The sequence below is a fragment of the Cnephaeus nilssonii genome (assembly GCF_951640355.1).
Source record: "Cnephaeus nilssonii genome assembly, chromosome: 4".
Taxonomy (NCBI): Eukaryota; Metazoa; Chordata; class Mammalia; order Chiroptera; family Vespertilionidae; genus Cnephaeus; species Cnephaeus nilssonii.
Window position 1 is genome coordinate 37,217,049 of NC_137075.1, and position 23,343 is coordinate 37,240,391.

Here is a 23,343-nt window from a genome sequence, read left to right on the forward strand (position 1 = left end):
GCAGAAGTCGGTTTTCGGCTCTCAAAAGAAATTTCTATCATTGTACTGTTGATATTTGGCTCTGTTGACTAATGAGTTTGCTGACCACTGCCCTAAAGTATTGTGGCTGACATTGTTTAGGCCCGTGGTCAGCAAACTGTGACTTGCGAGCCACATGCGGCTCTTTGGCCCCTTGAGTGTGGCTCTTCCACAAAATATCACGGCCTGGGCAAGTCTATTTTGAAGAAGTGGCGTTAGAAGAAGTTTAAGTTTAAAAAATTTGGCTCTCAAAAGAAATTTCAATCATTGTATTATTGATATTTGGCTCTGTTGACTAACGAGTTTGCCGACCACTGGTTTAGACTATCTTTCAGAAGGCATATCTTTGAGTAAAATAAGGAATGGGGACACACCTCCTTTTCTAGAAAATTTAAATGGATTCTCTTGAAAGTGAAAGGAGTGTAGTGAGGGCCAGTCCATCATGGGGACATAGACACTGTGCCTACTGGTCATTTGTACTTACCAATGGAGAAATAACATCTCAGAGACCTCTGGGATGTGTGACTTGCTGTGGCAGTTACTGCTGAGTAAGTCACCAGACTCTGTTTTCCTTCCTATCCTGAGCACACAAGAGACTGCATTTCCCAGCCTTCCTTGCAGTAATGTGAGGTCATGTGACCGAGTTCTTGCTAATGAAAAGTGGGTACTTCACTTACACTGACGTACTGGCCCCTAAAAACCCACACAGTCCTCTGTGCACTGTCTCTCTTTCCAGCTGGTTGTAGAAATTCAGTAAGAATGATAAAACCCAAGGGTCTCCTTATTCCAAATATGATCCGAGGAGTTTACCAAAAATACAGAGCTTAGGCACCACCCCTCCTATTCCCAGACTCACTAGATCAGAGACTTCATTTTAATACCATCCCTAGGAGGTTTGTAATCCCATTACAGTTTGTGAAGCCCTGCCTTAGAGGATGGGGAGCTGCTAGAGGGAAGGAGCCTGTCTCTGAGCCTTCCCATTGATTAGTCTTGAACTGAGACAAGTCCTGTCCATATATGTGAGTTTCCATCCATTCAAGGTGAGGTGGGAATGGATTCTGGCTCTACTCCTTCATTCCTTTTACTCATTTCTTACACCTTTAACTAACGTGTATCAAATGCCTGCCATGTATAACATATGGCACTATGGGGATTACAAAGCTGATCCCTAAGGATGCCACCCCCACTATCAATTGAGAAAGATAAGCCATATGCTTCTCCAATAACACCTGCTATGAAGGAACTTTGCATCTGTGAGAGAAATACGTGTGTAAAAAAAAACTATAATAAAAGGCAGAATGGAACCACCATGTAACAGAGTGCAAGTGGTATAAGGATTTAGGAGAGGAAACCATGGCCAATTAGAATAAGAAAAAGCTTCATAGAGGAAGTGGCATTTGAACTAAGTTTTGAAGGGAAGAATTTTGAAAAGTAGAGAGGTGATGCTGAGGGATCAAGGGACAGAGTGCATTCAGAAAACAGGGAGTGGGCAGTGTACCCCATTCCTGTCCCTTTCACTTCAAGGATTATGTTCTTTCCCTCTACACTGTTTATCTTTAACTTGATTATGCTTTAGATGAGTAGCAATGCTTCCTATAGTAGGAACAGAGCTAGCAACTGAAAACTCTTAGGGAGGAAGGGAGGTATACTAATCACCACTATTGTAGATACTCTCCATTCTAAGCATGTGATTACAGGGGACATGGTACAGACAGGAGTTTCTCAAACCCACAAGATGTAAAAACCTTTTAAAAAAGAAAAATGTCATGACTCTGAAGACCACTTTCATGAACTCTCAAACTTCAACCTGAGAAACATGAACTCATCATATGAAAATGCCTTCTAAGTGTGAATTCGTCACTACAAAGAGTTTGGTATACAAGATAACTTTAAAAATAAGAACACAAATGAAACTTTCTCACAGAGTATGTGGGCCCTGAATAACATGTTCATAGACTTCAGCTTGAGAAACCTGGAAGGAATATTAAACTTGGAGTTAGGAGACCAAAATGCTGGTCCTACTCTGCCAATAATTAGCCCTGTGGCCTCTGGCAAGTTGCTTATTATCCCAGATCCCTTGATTACGCCTCTGTCAAGTGCAAATATTAATAATGCTACTCCATGGCCTCATAATGAGGACTAAAGAAAATGCATGTGAACACTAAAGACAGTACCTGGCATTTGTAAAATACAAAATAAATGTTAGCTACCATTATCCTCATTATTACTGTTGCTGTTGTTGCAAGAGTTGGGAGGTGCCTTGTGGCTGTAAATTTCTGCATATATTCAGTCACTGTCTTCATGGAAAACTAAGTGAAGGTGCAGAGACACCTGGGGCTGGAGAAAACAGAGATGCCTGGATAGAAAAACGTAACTACGTTGGCATTTTCCAAGCAAAAATAAAGACTCTCAATAGTAGTCTGGCCTGCACTCGCCACATTCTCTGCAAAGCTACTACAAATACCCCTCCTGATGATTTGAGACTGGACTTGTCTTTGAAAATATGTTATCCAATTGAGTAATCTCTAAGAGTAGAACTAAATTCATGGCAAGGAAGCCTTCATCCAAAAATCTATCAAAAGTCCAAAAAGGGACATCTTGAAGAGACTGTCTATGTATCAAGACCACGTTGCCTGAGCTTTGACAATATTGCCAGGATTTTTCAAACAGGATTTCTTGGCTCTAGACGATTCAAGACTAATCTGCTGGTGCACATGGGTAACATATAAGACCAGGTATGGATTTCTAGTAAAGCACTTCAGTCTCAACTTATTCAACTGTAGAATGGGCAGAATAGTCATCAACCTGCTGCCAAGTGACATCCATTAATGCTTTGTGGTTTTTGGCTAAAAGATGCTCTCACAAACTGGTTTTTATGAAATGCATTATGCAGCGTGGCCACAAAGAAGCCCTGGGGACAATGACATGACAATAGCTTCCCTGTCTAAGGCTCCTTTTGACATCTGCTCATAGCTCATGGTTCAGACAATGTGTTACTCAGGTACTTATCAATTATTCTCATTACATTTTGCAGGTGGGAAGAAACATGTTGGGATACCGAGAAGCTGGACTGCAGTTGGAACCTCATGCCTGCTTTTGATTTACCACATTTGGGAAAGCAATTACAGACCCCTCATATTTCTTTCTAGTCTTTGCCAAGCAATTTCACAGATGCTAAGGACCCTGGCTTTTTTTACTTCCTAAGGATAATACATATCATCCAAGCAATGCTGCAGAGGCTCATTCTCCTGGACCCCCTCAGGTGTGTCTTAAATGTGAAGTGCCCCTAAATGATGGCAAACAAAAAATATCAAGCTGAATTCCCTCCACTCTGCAGGATCCCAGCTATTGTCCCCCATGTCCAGTCATGCCATCTGCTTTTGAAATACACTTCCTCAATCTTGGGGTACCTGCCTAAATAGTCAGTGTAGCAACCTTCTTGTATGAGGGGGATATGCTGAAGCATCAGGGTAAAATGCATTTTAATAAACTTTCCTCAAAGATCATTGTGTCTTTAGACATATAATTCCATAAAAATAGAGGTTAGGACGTAAAGAGACCTCAAAAAAATTGATGTAGCATTCCACCTTAGTAAGTGAAGTGCTTTCATTTTACAGATGAAATAACTGAGGCCTAAAGTCACACAGCTGTTTTGTATCAAAGGGAGAGACCCACAGCTTTAGTCCTCTTGCTGGCTCATGTGGATTTACTTATTTCACTTAGTCTGACTCATGATAAAGCCAATTTCACTTAATAACAAGACTTTCTACATTATTTGTATCTGATTTTTGTATATTTACTTCATAAAGCTGGGATTAGCTGTTATACTGTTAAGCTCCTAGACCCTAGGATGGGAGTGCATCCTAGCTGGCCTTGTATGTACTCTAGCCAAGTGCCTCACACAGTCTGCTGTGTGTTAATGGCTAATGATGATGAGCAAGACTTGGAAATGGAGATCATCTAAGATCCATTGTGATTGTCTGGCTTGTAGTATCTCTTAGGCAAGGAAGGGTCTTTCAGAACCTGTTTCCCAATGTTTTTTTTTTTGTTTGTTTGTTTGTTTGTTTTAAATTAAAGCCAGGAAAGAGAGCAGGCAACACAGTCTCAATAACACCCAATGGATATTAAGTGGCAGGAAGGGAAAAGCCAGGTAAAGTCAATCACCCACCTTGTGGTTCCGTCCGTGCTTATCCAGCAGGGAGATGATGGACTTGATGTGGCCCTCTGCTATCAGGTTTAAGGCTTCTGGGCTTTCAATCAGGATGCAGTGCAACACTTCCAAGATGCCTATGTGAATGCCACAAAAATCATTTGGACATTAAATAACTTACTGACCTGGCCATAATTTTGAAACCTGAGAATGAAAAGACCATCCTGAGGGGACAGAATATCATCAATTCTCTGAATCTATTAAATATTTCCAGCCAGAAGAAAGATGCAGTCATCTCTTGTAGACTTCAGGAACCTCTGAGGGCCAACCAGTTTGGAATTAGCGTTGAATTTTATTCAGCACCAACCCCATTTCCCCTTTCCTGGGCAAAGGCACAACACTTCTGTGTCAAAATATAGAAGAGCAGCTGTACACTGGAATTCTTACTTTGATCAAACCAAGAAATACTTAATTTAAAAATAGAAAAACAGATGCCCAGGTTACTATAAATTCTAAAGGTCATTCAAATAATTTAGGCAAAGAATATTTATGCAGACATGCATAGCCCATGGGTACAGACAGTAATGTGGTGAAGGCCTGGGGGGACAGGGTAGGGGGCAGAGGGGGAGGGACGGACAATATTTGAAGTGTTCCTCAAATAAGAGTTTATCTAGGAATCAGCCCAGAAATTATTTTTATTTTATAAGCTCACTAAAAAATACTATTTGGCTTTGCTCCCTTTTCTTGGAACACTGAAAAGGCTTTTTGTGTTAAGTGGAGGCTTAAGAAAAACTAACTGGTGCCCCAACAGCCTGGCATCTATAAGGGTAAAACCATGATAAAAATTCAAGGGAAGGTCAGGAGGGTGGGTGAGTAAGAAGAGATCAACCAGAGAACTTGTATGCATATTTGCATACCCCATGGATACAGACAATAGGGTGGTGAAGGTCTGGGTGGGGGGTGAGGGAGGGCTAGAAAAGGTCAATGTAGGAAAGAGGGCGACCTATGTGATACTTTCAACAATAAAGATTTTTAAAAATAAAACTAAACAAAAATAACTCAAGGGAAGAAGTTGGCCAGTATCTTTCTTAGATTTATTGAGTTAATTCCTCGTCATTCTGTTTTTTTCCACCCAGGGTTTTCATAAATTGCCCTGAAATGTAGTGTGGCCCATGTGTAAGAGATACTGAAGAAAACAGGTTTGAAAGACGTGTAGGTGGATGGTCTTGGGAGAACCTTCCCTTGGTCTGTCTTGTCCAAGCTCCTGTCTCCTCTAGACACTGAGAAAGCATCCAAACCTTTCAGCTTCCCAGAGAGGGGCCCACACCTGTCATGTTCACTCATCGCCGAGGAAGCCAACTGCTGAGCCTGGTCACTTGGCCACTTACCAACAGTGACTACTCTCTTGGCTCAAGTTCTCTGTGACTCATGAAGGGCTCTAGATATGAAGTCAAGGGTGACTCAGGCGTGGGAGAATCATCATTTCCTCTTATTCCACAATCATTTTTCATTCTTGCTTCTACCCCAAATTGTTAGGAGGACCATGTCCAGAGAGCATTTAGAAACCGAGAGAGAGAGAGAGAGAGAGAGAGAGAGAGAGAGAGAGAGAGAGAGACAGACACTAAGCAGGAGATCATGACCCTGGTTGGGAGGGGGGGGGGCAATGAAAGAATCCAGGGGATAAAGACGAAGACACAGAGTGAAACATGAAACAGAAGAGGACAGACTTGGGATCAGGTTAGAATTGTTAAAGTTATAGGGGTGTCAGGAAGATTTAGCTCTTTTTGAAGTAATTATTTGATTGCAATCCAGTGGACAAAGCATTGTTCAAAGATTTAACATTGTTTTCTTTTTCACAGAAAGGAAAAAAAAAAGAAGGCCACCTTCTCCTTTGGTGTCCTGTCAAGTCTTACCTGAGGAAGATTCTAGTCTGTCCAATTTGCTGATGAGCCAATCAAGGTTATTGGAGAATTGAGCACAATTGTTTCTATTTCCACGGATGAGGGCAGCTGTGAACAAGGAAACGTTTGGTTAAAGGACACAATGATGGACATAAGAACTTGGGAAGCTGTTAAATATATTTCAGCTACTTAGCAACTAAAAGGAACTGAATGATAATCTTCCCCTCCATAGCCCTTTGATACAACCCAGTTTCTATATTTAGAAGAGTAGAAATCTAGCATTCACTCAAATACTTCCAGAGAATCTGCTATGTACCAGGTACCTGTCTAGTTGCTGGGAATAGAGCAATGGGAACATAACAGCAGAGTTCCTGCATTCATGAAGTAGGAGAAAGAGGTAATAAACACACAAGCCAATAAAATTACTTAACATGATAAGCAAAAACAAACAAACAAACAAACAAAAAAAAAACACCCACAGTATCTGCTTGGTTATTTGCTTAAGAACTCAATTCCTTGCAATGTTCTCTTAAACCTAGCTAGAGATTTAATATTTTTCAGTGCTAAAAGGCAGCACCCAAGTGAACACAGGTGGATAGGTTGGTAAAACTACTAGGTAAGTAATAATTAAACATGAAACTCTAAAATATATAGAACACATGAATATAGGACAATGGTTCCCAAAGCGTGGTCTCTTGGATCAGAAAGTCAGTGTCACCTGAGAACTTGTTAGAAATGCAAATTCTCTGCCTTTGTCCCAGATCCACTGAATCAGAAACTCTGGGAATGGGACCCAGCATCTGTGTTTTAACCAGCCCTCCACCCTATTGTGATGCCTGCTCATGTTTGAGAAGCAATGATAGATGGTATTGCTAAGGGAGGGAGAAATATGCTGTCATTAGATTTTCACCAAATCTAGAGCAGGAAGTAACCTTCCTTCTATAAGCCAACTGCAGATGTAACTCTGGAACAAGTCCATGTAAACTGACTGGCCCCTAGTAGCTTGATTTTGATGTTGTTGATTCTTAAAGACCGGGCTTTTACAGATGCTTGTAAGGTATTTGGATAAGGAAAGGTCTGCCTCAGGACCTCTGCTTTATATCTGCAGTTAGTGGAGGCCAGAATTAGTTCTGAGCTCCTAATCTTCTTTTCAGGTCAGCTTAAGCTCAGGGAGGCAGTCTGCCCAGGCTCAAGCCACAGTTCCACCACTTGCAACATGTATAACCTTGTGAGTTTCTGAGCACCAGTTTCTTTATCAATAAAAAGGTGTAGTAGTATCTACACCTCAAAGTGTTGCTCTGAGGATCAGAGATATTCCAGTACCTGGCACACAGAGCCCAGTAAATGTTAGCTACTATTGTTGTGATAATTATTACTGGGTTTGAGCTGTATCATTACAAAATATTAAAGTTGGAAGAGACTTTACAAGGTCACACAGTAACCATGGCAGTCCAATCAGCCTGATACATTTTTGTTTTACAGAAAAATTTTTTTATTTAATAAATAGAAAGAGTACACTCTAAAACAACAATAAACAGTATAGTATGATAAGTACATAGTCAATTATCATTATCAAGTATCACATACACATGTTTGTATGTGTTATACTCTTATAGAACAAGCACAGTAGGCTTGTTTACACCAGCATCACCACAAATACATGAGTATTACAAAGTGATTACAGCTACAACATCATCAGGCAATAGGAATTTTTCAGCTCCATTACAGTCTTATAGGATCACTGTTTTATATGCTGTCCATCATTGACCGAAATGTAGTTATGCAGCACATGACTATGTAGGACAAAGGACTAGTATCCAAAATATGTAAAGAACTTTCAAAATTCAACAGTAAAAAAAATACCCAATTGAAGAAAATACACAGAGGGTAAGCAAGCATATGAAAAGAAGTTCACCATCATCAGCCATAGGAAATTGCAAATTAAAACCACAATGAGGTATCACCACACACCTATCAGAATAGCTAAAATAAAAATAGTGACAATACCAAATGCTGGTGAGGATGCCAATGAAGTAAATTGCTCAGACATTGCTGGTGGGGATATAAAACAGTATAGCCACTGTGGGAAAGTTTGCCTGGTCCTCAAAAAGGTAGATATAGAATTCCACATGAACCAGCAATTCCACTTTTAGGTATATACCAACAGAATTGAAAACAGAGACTCAAACTTGGCACATATATGTTCATAGCAACGGCCTATCCACAGATGAATGGATACATAAAATGTGGTCTATACATAGAGCAAAATACGATTCTGCCCTAAGAAAGGAAGGAAATCCTGACACTCTACAACATGGGTGAAGCTGGAAGACATTATGCTAATAAAACAAGCCAATCACAAAAGGACAAATATTATGTGATTCCACCGCATATATGAGGTAACCAGACTAGTCAAAATCCTAAAGACAGAAAGTAGAATGGTAGTTTCTGGGAAGTGGGGGTACAGAAGAAAATGGAGTTATGGTTTAATGACACAGAGTTTCTGTTTGGGAAGATGAAAAGATTCCGGAGATGGATGGTAGTGATGGTTGTATATCATGTACAGTTTACCACAATTTTAAAAAATTCCATGACCCAAGGAAACCCCTCCATCTATAGTAACTGGAAAATGAGAGGCAGATCAAGCTTTCCAAAGTGCTAGGATGTCAGAAGATCTTAATGCCTGGGTGCTTGCCCCACCCCAGCCCTCTAGGATTGAGTTGGCTCTATACGCAGGTGCAGGAATTTCTTCTTCATCCTTTTTCTCTTTGTCATTCAGATCTTCTTTCTGTTCCACTTTGAGTATCAACAATGTCATGGTTTCTAGGAGGAAGTCTCCATTCTGGGCTGATTCTGTCCCAGCATATTTAATTTCCCCTCATTAACCATTTCATTCCACAGACTACAGAGCCCATCTCTGGTGAATGCAAGCTGTATGCCTGTTTTCAACCATTTGGAGCCAAGTGGAGCCAAACAGTAAGAGTTGGAGGGCATCTTTCCTCCAGTTTCCTCCCAGCTGTCAGACCTGAAGGGCACAGGCCCGGCCACCGTGTGCCTGTGACACAGCCTCCTAGCCTCTCCTGGCTCGATTGAGGCCATGATCCCAGTGCGTCAGCCTGATCCTTGACATGGAGAATGGGTCTAACCTGATTCTTCTGGACTCCTCTCTGGCTCCCTTTCAACTTTCTATGGACTTCCTTTAATGAGAGAGACACTGCAGAGAAAAGCCCTAAAATGCTGCCTTGTCACCATGTCTGAGCAACTACTGGTGGCCACCTCTTTGCAGAGGCCAGTCCTGTTGTCCGCTGTCCTCCTCCCACTGCCTGGCAGTTTGGGCTCCTATGGGGGTATTGGATATAGCAAGCACCAGAACATGACCACACACTCGGTGTTGTGAGAAGAAAGTCTGGATGCTGAAACATTCTTACCACCTTCATTTTCCCACTGAAGTGAAATTAGGAACAGGCCAAAGCAGCAAGAATCGTGACTGATCAATAAGCCAACAGTGAAAGGTCACCAGGTCTAAGGGAGTGACCTTCCTTAAAGCGGAGGTGTCAGAAGTGTAGAACTGGAGACACCTCATGTTAAAGAAGAGGAGCTGAGGTTCAGAGAATGTTAAGTGCCTGCCAAGGGTTTCACAGGTAGTTCTGGCAAAATTGATCACCATCTGTTTCACCTGCTACTGACTTCTTGCTGTCAGTTTAGAAAATACAATAAGCTACTAGTTAATGGAATAAATGGCTGGGTTAGAATCAAGTGGTTAAGGAAAGGCTTCCAAGGAATGAAGTCAGATGACAATCTTGGTTTGTCCAGTGGAAATCCCATGGAGACCACCCTTGGAAATCTTCCCGGGAGAGGGCTGTGTGTGCACTTACCCAGCAATTTGTACAGGAGGTTCAGAATTTCTTTCCAGGCCATGCCACTCTCCTCCCTCGCGATCCCTGCGAAGTGTGCTACGCTGTTGTAGATATTTAAGCGATCAATGCACGTTAACACCAGGGCCAACATTCCCTGTGACAGCAAGTGGGGGGAAAAGCAAAAATTCCCGATGAAGGAAGTGGACCCCTTTCATTTTGTTCTTTCTCCTCCCATAACATGCAGTTTTTAAGGCTAATAACACTAATATGCAAATGGGCCTTCATATGCTGCCAGCTTGGGTTTTGTTTTTTCCCCCCTCCTAAAAACAAAATATTCATTTCTATGCCTCAGAGACCTAAATGGCATCAATTTGGGGTGTGAGTCAGCAGTCTCCCCTGACAGGGCTGCCCCACACATTTAACTCAAACCAAGGGCGAGTTGCGAAATGACTGACTCACTCAGAGCCCTGGATATACTATTTAATTTTCTTTCTCTCTCCTTTAATAATTAAAAATAATTATTTTTTATTATTAAAAAATAATAAATATATTTTTTATTGATTTCAGAGAGAGAAAGGGAGAGGGGGAGAGTGATAGAAACATCAATGATGAGAGGGAATCATTGATTGGCTGCTTCCTGCACACCCGCTACTGGGGATCAAGCCCAAAACCCAGGCAAGTGCCCTGACCAGGATCAAACCATGACCTCCTGGTTCATGGATAGATGCTCAACCACTGAGCCACACCGTCCAGGCCTACCTCTTTTTTCTCTTAAATCTCAAGTAAGTTCAAGAAATTCCAGTCAGCTACACAAGACAACCATGCTTGCTTCCTCCTCCTCAGCACCCACCCCCCAAAAGAAAAGTGGGATTTAGAGACAATAAGACCGAAAGAAAAATTTTAACTACTGTTCCATCTAAATTACAATACTCTGCCACCTGGTAAAAAACATCTGTTCTTAAGGAGCTGTAGTTCCAGTGGCCTATAAGGCCTAATGTCCCCAGAGCTACTCTGCTTAGACCATAGACTGACTGAGCAGCATGCGACTCTATCCCATGTCACTAACTTTGGAAATGCCCAAGGGACAAGCTCTGTCCCCAGGAATGAGGCAGGACGCTGCAGGAGTATGTAATTAATCCTGTCAACACAGAGATTTGGCCTGCTAGTGCTAAATCGCCATGTCCATTTTCAGAGAAGGCATGTGACTGACTTGTCTAAGGTCGTGCACAGAGGGGATGGAGCCAGACCAGGGCCCCCGGAGCCCCAAGTTAGTGTTCCCCTCATATCCAGGCGCCGACTCTAGGGACTCAGAGGCTCAAGGTCTATCTAAGACTGAGCATCATGTATCTTTCAGATCAGCTCCTCAGTCCTTTCTAATATGGAAACTGGGCATTTGTATTTTTTCAGACAGGTTTCCTATATAATTCTGACATCTTCCAAAATTGAGGAACTGCAGCCAATGCCATGGTCTAATAGCTGAGATTTACTGAAAATGGACTTTGGATGCACATGTGCACTGACGCTTTAAAATCTAACCTGGCTTGAATGTGCCAATGTACATTATTACCATGTCCACTGCGGCATAAGCCGGGGCGGTGGACAGGGAAGGTCAGCTGCCCATGAAGCCTTCCTTCCCAGTGTCCTCTTTTTCTGAGCTCTGTGTCTCTTTCATAAACATGTGCAAGCATGGAGACAAAGCTAATGTGGTCCCAGGGATATCTTAGCTGTGGACACAAAGAGAATCTTGACGTTTAATTTTTTGGACGTACCTCTTCCTTGAAAAGATTCTGTCTGTTTTTGAGTGAGCGGAGCTTGTTCTGCTTGTCTTCATGCTGCATCTCCTCCTCCGGGGGCTGGAAGTAGGCGATCAAGTCCCGTAAGGTCTGCAGGACCTCTTCTATCGGCAGCGTCACGGGGGCAGCTGTGCGATTGTTTCCACTAAAAAACCCAACATGGACACGGCTCAGGCACTGGGCTTCCAGTAGGACCCCTGGAGCAACCACTAGGTCCTAGTTCCCATGTGCACCTCCCCCGCCCCTCTGGCACAGGGCACTGTCTCCTAAGGTAGTCACTGCATGCATGGCAGCAAACTGACATTTGCCAACTAACAGAGTAACAGAAGAAAATGTTCTGATTCCATTTTAAAGCCACATTATAAATAAAGGGAAATGGCCCCTGGCTGTCTGCCACACTTTTTCCTTTTAAAATCAAAACACCTTTAAAAATAATAAACTTTTAAATCCATAGTTCTTTTTCACTATTACATGTTCTTCCTGGAAGAGGTGAAACAAGGCTGGGAGGGTTTCCATCACTGGACTCCCCCGCCACCTAGATCTTTGTCTTCCCTCTGTCTCTCTCCATGTGTCTTTTTGATATTGGTGTGCTTTTCATTTAAAGTTTCTGTGGGCATGCATGCACTCACCTGCTTCCCCCATGCATTTGCTGATATCTCCTTCAATCTGTATCTGTCTCTTTCTCCCCTGATTTCCTGTGTGCCCTTCCTCTGTATCTCCTCCCTCCTCTCTTTCTCAGTATCTCTACATCCTTCCTCTCTGCCTCAATGCCCCCTCCTTGCTGCCCCCACCATCTCCCTTTCTGCATTGTATTCTCCCCCTGGATGTGTCGGTCTGACACTGTTGGTCATACTTTTCAAAAAGACTTGTAATTAATCGTGTCAACACAGAGAGATCACAAATGTCCACAAAGGGTGAAATGAGCCCTCATCTTTCCCGCCCCTTGAGAGGTACATTGGTGAGTCCTTCTGAGAATAAAGGATATGAAGATGTTGGGGAAACAGACCCAGTCCCCAGAAAACTGCAACATTGGCCCTGAGGGACTAAGAATGAATTGCATGTGTAAATAATGACAGGTCTTTTCCTTTGGTAAATTTCTCATGAGTTCTCTTTGCATTCATTGGTTATGTATTAATCTGGACACGTGAGAAGAAAAGATTGTTCTCTAGGCCTGAAGCAAAGACTGAACAAGCTTGAAAAATACTCAGGTTATAAGGTGACAACAATTCCAAATTTGTGTAAAAAGTGCCAGTTACATACAATGAAGACAGAACACCCAACACCAGTGGACTGCACAGAGAAGCACTCTCACCACCGCATGCTCTGGCCCACTGTGGGTGCTCAGGAAGTGGTTACGAATGATTATCTGGGATATTATTCCATGCAAAAACTGCGGGGAAGAGAATATCATGAGGGCATGAGGCAAAGGTTTGGGATTACAAAACCCAATCAGAAATGACTTTCCAATTCTAGATTCAGTTAAGGGATGAACACATTTTCCTTAATTCATTCTCTCTCTCTCTCTCTCTCTCTCTCTCTCTCTCTCTCTCTCTCTCTCTCACTTTCTCTCTCTCACATTTTGAGTTTACTAAAGACACTGATGCCAGTTAAGTCAGCAGTGTTTCTTCAAGTGCTAAGAAAAGATGGAAAGGAGAGGTTTGTTGGCATTTTTTTTTTAGCTTTAAAGGGCACTACACAGAGGGTTGGAAAACCCCAGTGATAGTCACTGCCATTAACCATGTCATGCTTGAGTGCCTCCTGGCCTCTTGTCCTTCAGTTTCACATCTGGAAAATAGGACAGGTACACTCTATGCTAGCCAGGGCCCTTCTGGGTCTAACGTTTTGTTTTGTGGTTTTTCACTGCTGATCACTTCATCTTGCTCCTTGAGAAAAGATCACTATAATGTCCTCCACTGGACTGAGGCAGATCCCTCCCTTGCTTCAAAACAGAACACAGACCACATGCCTGGCACTGGGGACAGTGGTGAAAATAGACATGACCTCTGAATGGCTTAATGGTGCTCACATTTTACTCTGGAATCCTGGGGAGGATACTGGGGTTTGGCGGGGAACAGGGACAAGATGATATCTCAATTCGGCACTGACTATAATTGGCACCTCTCTTACCCAAAGTTTTCTGACTCTCTACAGCCACTGCCTCACTACATTCTCACTCTTTGCCAAAGATTTCTTTTGTTAAATTCAAGTAAGATCTCAGGTGATTCTGAATATCTGCCAAAGCATTGCCATAACACATTTATATATTGTTTCCCTCCTAAGTGTAAGCTCAGAGGTCTGCTGGACAGTTATTGCCTCTTCAGCAGGACTGCTGAGACTCCCTCATCGCTCGCATTGCTCATCTGCCCGGTTGGACAGCTCCCAGCAACTGGACAGTGGCTGATGAGGCAGCACAAACAAACTTCAACATTTTCTTCTTCATTGTTCTTCCTCTTTCCTTCCCTATTCATTTAACTTTAATGTTGCTCTCCCAGGTGGCCACCCCCTCCTTCTGGTTTGCATTTGTATACAGCATGTACTGTTGGCTTCTCAAAAGAGATGGGAGAGGAGAATGTAGTTCCCATTTGTGTGTTTATCTTTCACTCTCCACCTCTTGCAACATTCAAGTACTATGGCTTTTGTAGCCCTACCCTGCCACATTGGTTTATGTTTCATTAGTCTTCTGTTCTTCTAAAACATCCCGTGGCTGGGAGAATCAAGTGTTTCCCCCACCGAGGGTGGAACTTCCAAAACAGCTGAGTGAGGAGTTCAGCAAACCTTCTCTCCCACAAAAAAAAAAAAAAAAGATAAATTGGTAAAAATCATCCAAAATAACCCTTTAGAACTCTGGAAATTGACCAAAGGCATACCACAAATTGACAAGCATGTATTTAAAAATATGAACCTTGTAAGAACAGGTCTATGGAGTCTATGGTGTTTCAGCCTGAAGCTGTTCCCTTGCCTTCCCCATTTTAAAGAAAAGAAATTCTAATAGGTCAGGGCAGACCATGTGTAAGGCCACCCACATGCTCAGGGAAGACCAGAGAGGAACCTAACTCTCTATCTGTCTGTGGCTAAACATCAGCCTTCTCTGTACAAGCAGAAAGTAAAGCCTTAGACAAACTTAAAACTACCTCAACTTTAGTGTGTTATCTAATCCACATGGGTAGCAGGCTTGTCATATAAGAAATACGAAGGGAAGCCCCGGCTGGTGTGGCTCAGTGGTTGAGCATCGACCTAAGAACAAGGAGGTCATGCTTTGATTCCCAGTCAGGGCAGATGCCCGGGTTTTGGGCTTGACCCCCAGTAGGGGGTGTGCAGGAGGCAGCCAATCAATAATTCGCTCTCATCATTGATGTTTCTATCTCTCTCTCGCTCTTTCTTCCTCTCTGAAATCATTGTAAAAGAAGAAGAAATACTAAGGGAAGTCCTTCAGACTGAAAGGAAATGATACCAGACAGTAACTAGAATCAAATGAAGAAAGAGAGAGCACTAGTAAAGGTAAGTATGTAGGTAAATACTATAAAAGATAGTATAAATATCAAAATGCATATAGGTATACTAGTATTTCTCTTTTATTCTTATAACTGATTAAAAAAACAAATGCATAAGACAATAATTATAAAACAGTACTGCTGGGCTTATAACACATGGAGAGGTGATGTGCATAGCAATATTATCACAGAGGAGCAGAGAGAGAATAGAACAATATTGGAGCAAAGTTGCTTTATTTCACTTGTTAAGTTTATATTAATTTGTTTCAAGTTAAATACACAGTGAGTTCCCTAGAGCAACCACAAAGAATATAACTTAAAAAATAATAAAAAACTCAACAAAGGAATGAAAATGAAACACTAGAAAATATTTACTACAAAGAAAGACAGTAAAGGAGGAACAGAGGACCAAAAAAGACCTGAGACCAAAATCACATAGCAAATAGCAGACATAAATCCAACCCTTTGAATAATTACATTATCTATAAATAGATTATGCACACCAATAAAGGGAAAATATTGTCAAACTACATTAAAAAATCCAATGTATGCTATCTATAAGACATACCGTGTAGATTCACAGACACAAACAGATTGGAAGTAAAAAGGATTGAAGAAGATCTACCATCCAAACAGTAACAATAATCTGCATATAAAACATTTGGAGTCACTCTAAAAGTCATACTTTAAGAAAAATAATGTTCATAGAGAAAAAAGAGACACACTTTTCAACTATACATGACTCAATTTATCAGGAAAATATACCTATTATAAACATAAGCACCGAGTAATTGAACTCAAAACATGTGAAGCAAAAATGGACAGAATTAAGGGAGAAATAGACAATTCAATAATAACAGTTAGAAACCCAGACAAAGGCAAGGCATAAAGAGGGGGCTAACTATAAAGCTAAGCAGAGACACAGAAACCCTCCTCGGCACTCCACCTATGGGTCGCAGACAGAGCCCCAGGAAGATGAGTGGTATGACCGCCCTAGGGAAATCCTGATAGGTACCAGGCAGGTTTTTCTGGTTCCTATCCGGATTACGAGGAGAACTGGAGAACTAACTACAGGGCTTGGAACGAGTTCTATTCTGCTGCTTCTCAGTCCTATTACTGGAATGCTCAGAGGCATCCAGGGTGGATGGTGGCCTATCACATGAATACTATTTACCTACAAGAAACGATACATGGCAACCAGTGATGATGGCCATACCTCAGACAACCCGGAAGTATCAGCAAGTGTTACCCATGAACAGCCATCCTCCGTGACCTATAGTAGAGTGGCATTTTTGAGAACTTGAAAAGTCTTAAGGCTTTCTGCTGGGGTACATTTATTTTTCATATTGTTTTGACCTACTAAATCTATTATCTTATTTTAAGAAACTTCATGGGCTGTATTCTTGAAATATTTTGTGACAAAGGGTACCATTTTCTATAAGCCATTCCAAAAAGAAACATTTGAAAAGACTGATATATCACTGCTTACTTAAGAAGATAAAAACAGTTGAGGTTTGAAAAAAATAACTTAGATATTTCAATACTCCATTCTCAACCAGTTAATGTAATAAACTATATTAATATAGGACAAAACCATATGATCACCTCAAATGACAATGAAAAAATTTGACATAATCTAATACTCTTTTGAGATAAAAAACACACAAATAAAACAAAAACCTCTCAACAAACCAGGAATAGAAGAAAACGTCCTCAGCTTGATAAAAGGGCATCTACACAAATTGCATAGCTAACATCACACTTAATGGTCAAAGACAATGTTTCCCACTAAGATTAGGAACAAAACAAGGATGTCTGTTCTCTTCACTTTTATTCAATATTATAGTGGATGTTCTAGCCAGGCACAATTGAAAGAAAGGAAGAAAGAGAGAAAGAGAGAGAGAGAGAGAGAGAGAGAGAGAGAGAGAGAGAGAGAGAGAGAGAGAGAGAGAGAAAGAGAGAAAGAGAGAAAGAGAGAAAGAGAGAAAGAGAGAAAGAAAGAAAGAAAGAAAGAAAGAAAGAAAGAAAGAAAGAAAGAAAGAAAGAATCTATATCTATATTGGAAAAAAAAATAAAATCTCTATTCACCTATGACATGATCCTGCATGTAGAAAATTCTAAAGTACCCATTCCACAAACCCCCACATTAGAACTAATAAATTTTTTTTATTAAGTCACAGTATACATGATTGATCTTCAAAAACTCAGTTTATATACCAGTATTTACAAATGCCAGCAATGAACAACCTAAAATAAAATTTAAAAAACAATTACATTTGTATTGGCATCAAAAATACTTTGGAATAAAGTTTTAAAAAGAAAAGTAAGATTACACACTGAAAACTATAATATCTTCCTGAAAGGAATTGAAGAAGAATTAATGGAGAGACATTCTATGTTTATGGATTGGAAGATTCATTATTATTAAGATAAAAGTCCTCCCAAAACTTATCTATAGATTAAATGCAATATCTATCAAAATCCCAGCAGGCTTTTCTTCACAAATTGAAAATTTTACTCTAAAATTTATGTAGGAATGAAAAGAACCCCAAAGAGCCAAAATAATTTTGAAAAGTACAAAATTGGAGGACTCACTCTACCTGACTTTAATATTTACTACTATAAAGCTACATTAATCAAGACAGTGTTGACTTGGCATAATACAGATACACAGATGGAATAAAACTGAAGGCTCTGAAATAAATGCTTACATTTATGGTCACTTGACTTTTGACCAAGGTGCTAAGGCAATTTGATGTGGATGGACACATTTTCAGCAAACTGTACAGGGGCAATGAGATATCCACCCAATCCACATTCAAAAGATGAATTTAAATCCTTACTTTACTGTACCATACACAAAAAATTTGATTCAAAATGGGTAATAGACCTAAAAATTATAAAACTAAATTATAAGAGCTAAAATTATAAAACTTCCAGAAAAAAAATAGGAGAAAATCTTGGTGACTTTGGGTTAGGCCAGTGATGGCGAACCTATGACACGCATGTCAGCACTGACACGCGTAGCCATTTCTGATGACACGCGGCCGCATGCCAAGGATGAAACATTTGCTGCTCCTGAGGATGAAACATTTGCGACTAGAGTCTTGGAGTTAGTTTTTTCCTCAAAGTGACACACTACCCGAGTTATGCTCAATTTTTTGGCGAAGTTTGACACACCAAGCTCAAAAGGTTGCCCATCACTGGGTTAGGCAAAGAGTTTTAGATATGACACCGAAAGCATGATCCATAAACAAATAATAAAAAGTTAAATTAGACTTCATCAAAATTAAAACTCCCATGCTGAAAAAGCACCAGTAAGAAAATGAGGAGAAAAGCCACAAAGTATGGGGAAATATTTGAAAATCATAAGTCTATAAAAAACAACCAGAAGATACAAAAAACTCTCAAACCTCAATGTGAGGACAACCAATCCAACTAAAAAAAAGGCAAAAGACTTGATGGCATTTTACTAGAGAAGATATATGAATGGCTGATGAGCACATCAAAAGATTTTCAAAATCATTAGTCATTTTGGGAATGCAAATTAAAACCACAATGACATACCATATATCCATTAGAATGACTACTATCAAAAAGTCGGACAATAACAACTTCAGGCAAGGATGCAGAGAAAATGGAATTTCATAGATTGCTGAATGGAATGTAAAATGGTGTATCTGCTTTGGAAAACTAAATTTTCAGTTTCTTAAAACTAAACATCCCCAATGTCCACTGATAGATGAAAGACTAAAGAAAATGTAGTGTTTATATATCTATCTATATAAAACCCTAATATGCAAATCGACCGAATAGTGGAACCACCGGCCGAATGACCAGTCGCTATGATGCACACTGACCACCAGGAGGCAGATACTCAATGCAGGAGCTGCCCCCAGCCTGCAGGCCCCAACCAGCAGTGGGGGCCGGGGGAGGGGCTGGCAAGCAGGCAGCAGCAGGCCAGCTAAGGTGGGTGCAAGCAGGGGCCCTGATCACCCTGCCCGTTGCCCCACAGATCGGCCCTGATCGCTGGCCAGGGATCGCCAGCCCTGACCGCCGGACCCTACCCATGCATGAATTTCATGCACTGGGCCTCTAGTCCTATCTAATAATAGAGTAGTATGCAAATGAACCGTACCTCCACGACAAAAATGGCGGCCCCCATAGCCACAAGATGGCGGCGACCAGTACGCTCAGCCTCGCCGGAGATCCCCAGTCCCAGGTAGGGCTGCCGCTGAGAGCCGGGCAGCCCGGGTGTCCGGCTGGGAGGTGCCGGGGACCCCATGCTACGATCCCCTCCCATAAGCAGCGCCGGGTGTCAGGCTGGGAGGCGTCTGTACCCCACACCGCCATCTCCTCCCAGAGGCAGCACAGGGTGTCTGGATGGGAGGCGTCTGTACCCCACACCGCCATCGCCTCCCAGAGGCAGCACAGGGTGTCTGGATGGGAGGCGTCTGTACCCCACACCGCCATCGCCTCCCAGAGGCAGCACAGGGTGTCTGGCTGGGAGGCGCCCGCGCCCCCACACCGCCAACCCCTCCCAGAGGCAGCCCGGGGTGGGAGGCAGTCCGGCTGGGAGGCGCCAGCGACCCCATGCCGCCATCCCCTCCCAGAGGCAGCCCGGGTGGGAGGCAGTCCGGCTCGGAGGCGCCGGCGACCCCATGCCGCCATCCCCTCCAAGAGGCAGCCCCGAGTGTCCAGCTGGGAGGCGTCCGTGACCCCACGCTGCCAACCCCTCCCAGAGGCAGCACCGGGAGTCTGGATGGGAGGCGTCTGTACCCCACACCGCCATCCCCTCCCAGAGGCAGCCCGGGGTGTCTGGATGGGAGGCAGCCGCGCCCCCATGCCGCCAACCCCTCCCAGAGGCAGCCCGGGGTGTCTGGCTGGGAGGCGCCCGCGACCCCACGCCGCCATCCCCTCCCAGAGGCAGCCCCGAGTGTCCAGCTGGGAGGCGCCCACGACCCCACGCCGCCATCCCCTCCCAGAGGCAGCATGGGGTGTCTGGCTGGGAGGCCTCCGCGAACCTACACCGCCATCCCCTCCCAGAGGCAGCTCAGGGTGTCCGGCTGGGAGGTGCCCAGGACCCCACGCCGCCATTCCCTCCCAGAGGCAGCCCGGGGTGTCTGGATAGGAGGCGCCCAGGACCCCACACTGCCATCCCCTCCTGGAGGCAGCCAGGACCCCACACTGCCATCCCCTCCCAGAGGCAGCCCGGGGTGTCTGGATGGGAGGCGCCCTCAACCCCAGGCTGCCATCCCCTCCCAAAGGCAGCACGGGGTGTCTGGATGGGAGGCGCCCAGGACCCCACACTGCCATCCCCTCCCAGAGGCAGCCCGGGGTGTCTGGATAGGAGGCGCCCAGGACCCCACACTGCCATCCCCTCCCAGAGGCAGCCCGGGGTGTCTGGATGGGAGGTGCCCTCAACCCCACGCCACCAACCCCTCCCAGAGGCAGCCCTAGGTGTCTGGCTGGGAGGCACCCGCGCCCCCCAGGGAGCGAGTCAAGTACTGATGATTCTACCAAAGGAAAAGTTTAGAGAAAGAGAGGATAGAAAAGGAATAGAAGGAGAAAAGTAAGACAGGACAAAAGATGAAACATCAAGAAAAAGAAAGAGAAGAAAAAAAGGAAGAAACAACCACAGGATATCACCTTTCCAAGTCTCATGAAATTCCTGTTTAAGGAGTTTATTTTATGACTCTTAGTTTGGGTTTACATTTTTACTGTTTTGTCAAGACCACAGCAGGTACACTGTCCAATATGTTTTTTTTAAATAAATTTTATTGATTTTTTACAGAGAGGAAGGGAAAAGGATAGAGGCTAGAAACATCTATGAGAGAGAAACATCGATCAGCTGCCTCCTGCAGTATGTGACCCCAACCAAGGTACATGCGCTTGACCAGAATCGAACCCGGGACCCTGAGTCTGCAGGCCGACACTCCATCCACTGAGCCAAACCAGTTAGAGCTGCCCAATATGTTAAAGAAAAAACCCTATCTAATAAAGAGAGAATATGCAGGGGAGGGCATTTGGGGGTGACCGGGCTGTCAGGGGAGAACAGTTGGAGATGATCTGGCTGGCAGGGGAGCAGTTAGGCGTCGATCAGGCTGGCAGGGGAGTGGTTAGGGCAGTGATGGCGAACCTATGACACGCGTGTCAGCACTGACACGCGTAGCCATTTCTGATGACACGTGGCAGCATGCCGAGGATGAAACATTTGCTGCTCCTGAGGATGAAACATTTGCGACTAGAGTCTTGGAGTTAGTTTTTTCCTCAAAGTGACACACTACCCGAGTTATGCTCAGTTTTTTGGCGAAGTTTGACACACTAAGCTCAAAAGGTTGCCCATCACTGGGTTAGGGGGTGATCAGGCTGGCAGGCAGAAGTGGTTAGGGGCAATCAGGCAGGCAGGCGAGCAGTTGGGAGCCAGCAGTCCCGGATTGTGAAAGGGATGTCTGACTGCCTCTTTAGGCCCGATTCCTGTCGGGCCTAAAGAGGCAGTCAGACATCCCCCAAGGGGTCCCAGATTGGAGACTGTGCAGGTTGGGCTGAGGGACACCCTCCCCCAGTGCACAAATTTCGTGCACCGGGCCTCTAGTAATATAATAATATTCAACCTTAAAAAGTAATGAAATTCTGATACACGCTACGATATGAACCTGAAGACATTTTTGTTAAGTAAATAAGTCAGATCAAAAAAGACAAATATTGTATGACTCCACTTATATGAGGTACTTAGAATGGTGAAATTCATAGAAATAGAAAGTAGAATGGTGGTTACCAGGGGCTGGAAGGAGGGGAGGAAGGGGAGTAATTGTTATGGAATTTCATTTGAGATGATGTAAAAGTTCTGGAGATGGATAATGGTGATGGTTGCACAATAATTTGAATGCACTTAATGCCACTAAATTGTATACTAAAAATGGTTAAAATAGTAACTTTTGTTATGTATATTTTACCACAAAAGTATTAAAAAGTTAAACACAAATTTAGCAATTCCACTTATAGGTATTTACCCAAGAGAAATGAAAACATATTATCAAAAAACTTTTACACTAAGATCCATTGAAGCATTACTGGTAATAACCAAAAAATAGAAACACCCCAATTGTTCCTCAATTGATGAATTAAACAGAATGTGAAGTATGTCAGCCTCTGTCTCTATAAATAACTACATATATATGCATATATGTATAAATATATACATACTAGAGGCCTGGTGCACAAATTCGTGCACCAGTGGCTCCCTTAGCCTGGCCTGTGCCCTCTTGCAATCCGGGACCCCTTGGGGGATGTTGGAGAGCGAGTTTCAACCCGATCCCACAGGTCAGGCTGAGGGACCCCACCAGGGCCGGGGAGAGACACGGAGGTTGTCCAGCTGGGAAGGGACCATGGGAAGGCTCCAGGGCATGTCTGGCCCATCTTGCTCAGTCCCAATCAGCTGGACCCCAGCAGCAAGCTAACCTACTGGTCAGAGTGTCTACCCACTGATGTCAAAGCATGTCATAGTGACTGGTCGACTGTCTGCCCCCTGGTGGTCAGTGCATGTGATAGCAACTGGTCGACTGGTTGACTGTTTGCCCCCTCGTGGTCAGTGCACATCATACTGAGCGGTTGAGCAGTCTTAGCATATCATTAGTGTATTATGCTTTGATTGGTTCAACGGCCGACTGGTCGACTGGATACTTAGCATATTAGGCTTTTATTATATAGGATATGTATCTTCTGTATATATACACACAATCATACATATATAAACAATTATACATTTAGGTGTATACTAGAGGCCCGATGCATGAAATTCATGCAAGAGTAGGCCTTCCTTCCCCTGGCTGCAGGCACCAGCTTCCCTCTGGCACTCGGGACCTGAGCTTCCTCTGGCTGTCAGCAGGCACCCGGGACCCAGGCTTCCCTTGCAGCCCCAGCTTTGTCCAGAAGATCGTCTGGTCTAATTAGCATATTACACTTTTATTATTATAGCTGTACCTCTATATCTATAGCTCTATCTGGTACACATACAAGAAGAATATTCTTCAGCTATATAAAGAAATAGAACACCATTATGAGTTATAACAGAACAGGGTTGAACCCTAGAATGTAATGCTAAGTAAAAAGGTCCAATTCAAAAGACCATAT

At 43.1% G+C, this 23,343-nt stretch overlaps 1 protein-coding gene across 3 annotated transcripts in view; it reads right to left on the reverse strand.

Moving 5' to 3' along the window:
- Window positions 1-23,343, reverse strand: part of RYR3 (ryanodine receptor 3) — a gene marked incomplete at its 5' end in the record, with an annotated part of 535,717 nt that overhangs the window by 238,317 nt on the left and 274,057 nt on the right. For all 3 annotated transcript variants that reach the window (XM_079768748.1, XM_079768746.1, XM_079768747.1), the window contains 4 exons: window positions 4,187-4,305; window positions 6,082-6,177; window positions 9,945-10,080; window positions 11,696-11,864. In XM_079768748.1, the coding sequence (XP_079624874.1) occupies window positions 4,187-4,305; window positions 6,082-6,177; window positions 9,945-10,080; window positions 11,696-11,864 (520 nt within the window). The remainder of the gene's footprint in view (window positions 1-4,186; window positions 4,306-6,081; window positions 6,178-9,944; window positions 10,081-11,695; window positions 11,865-23,343) is intronic.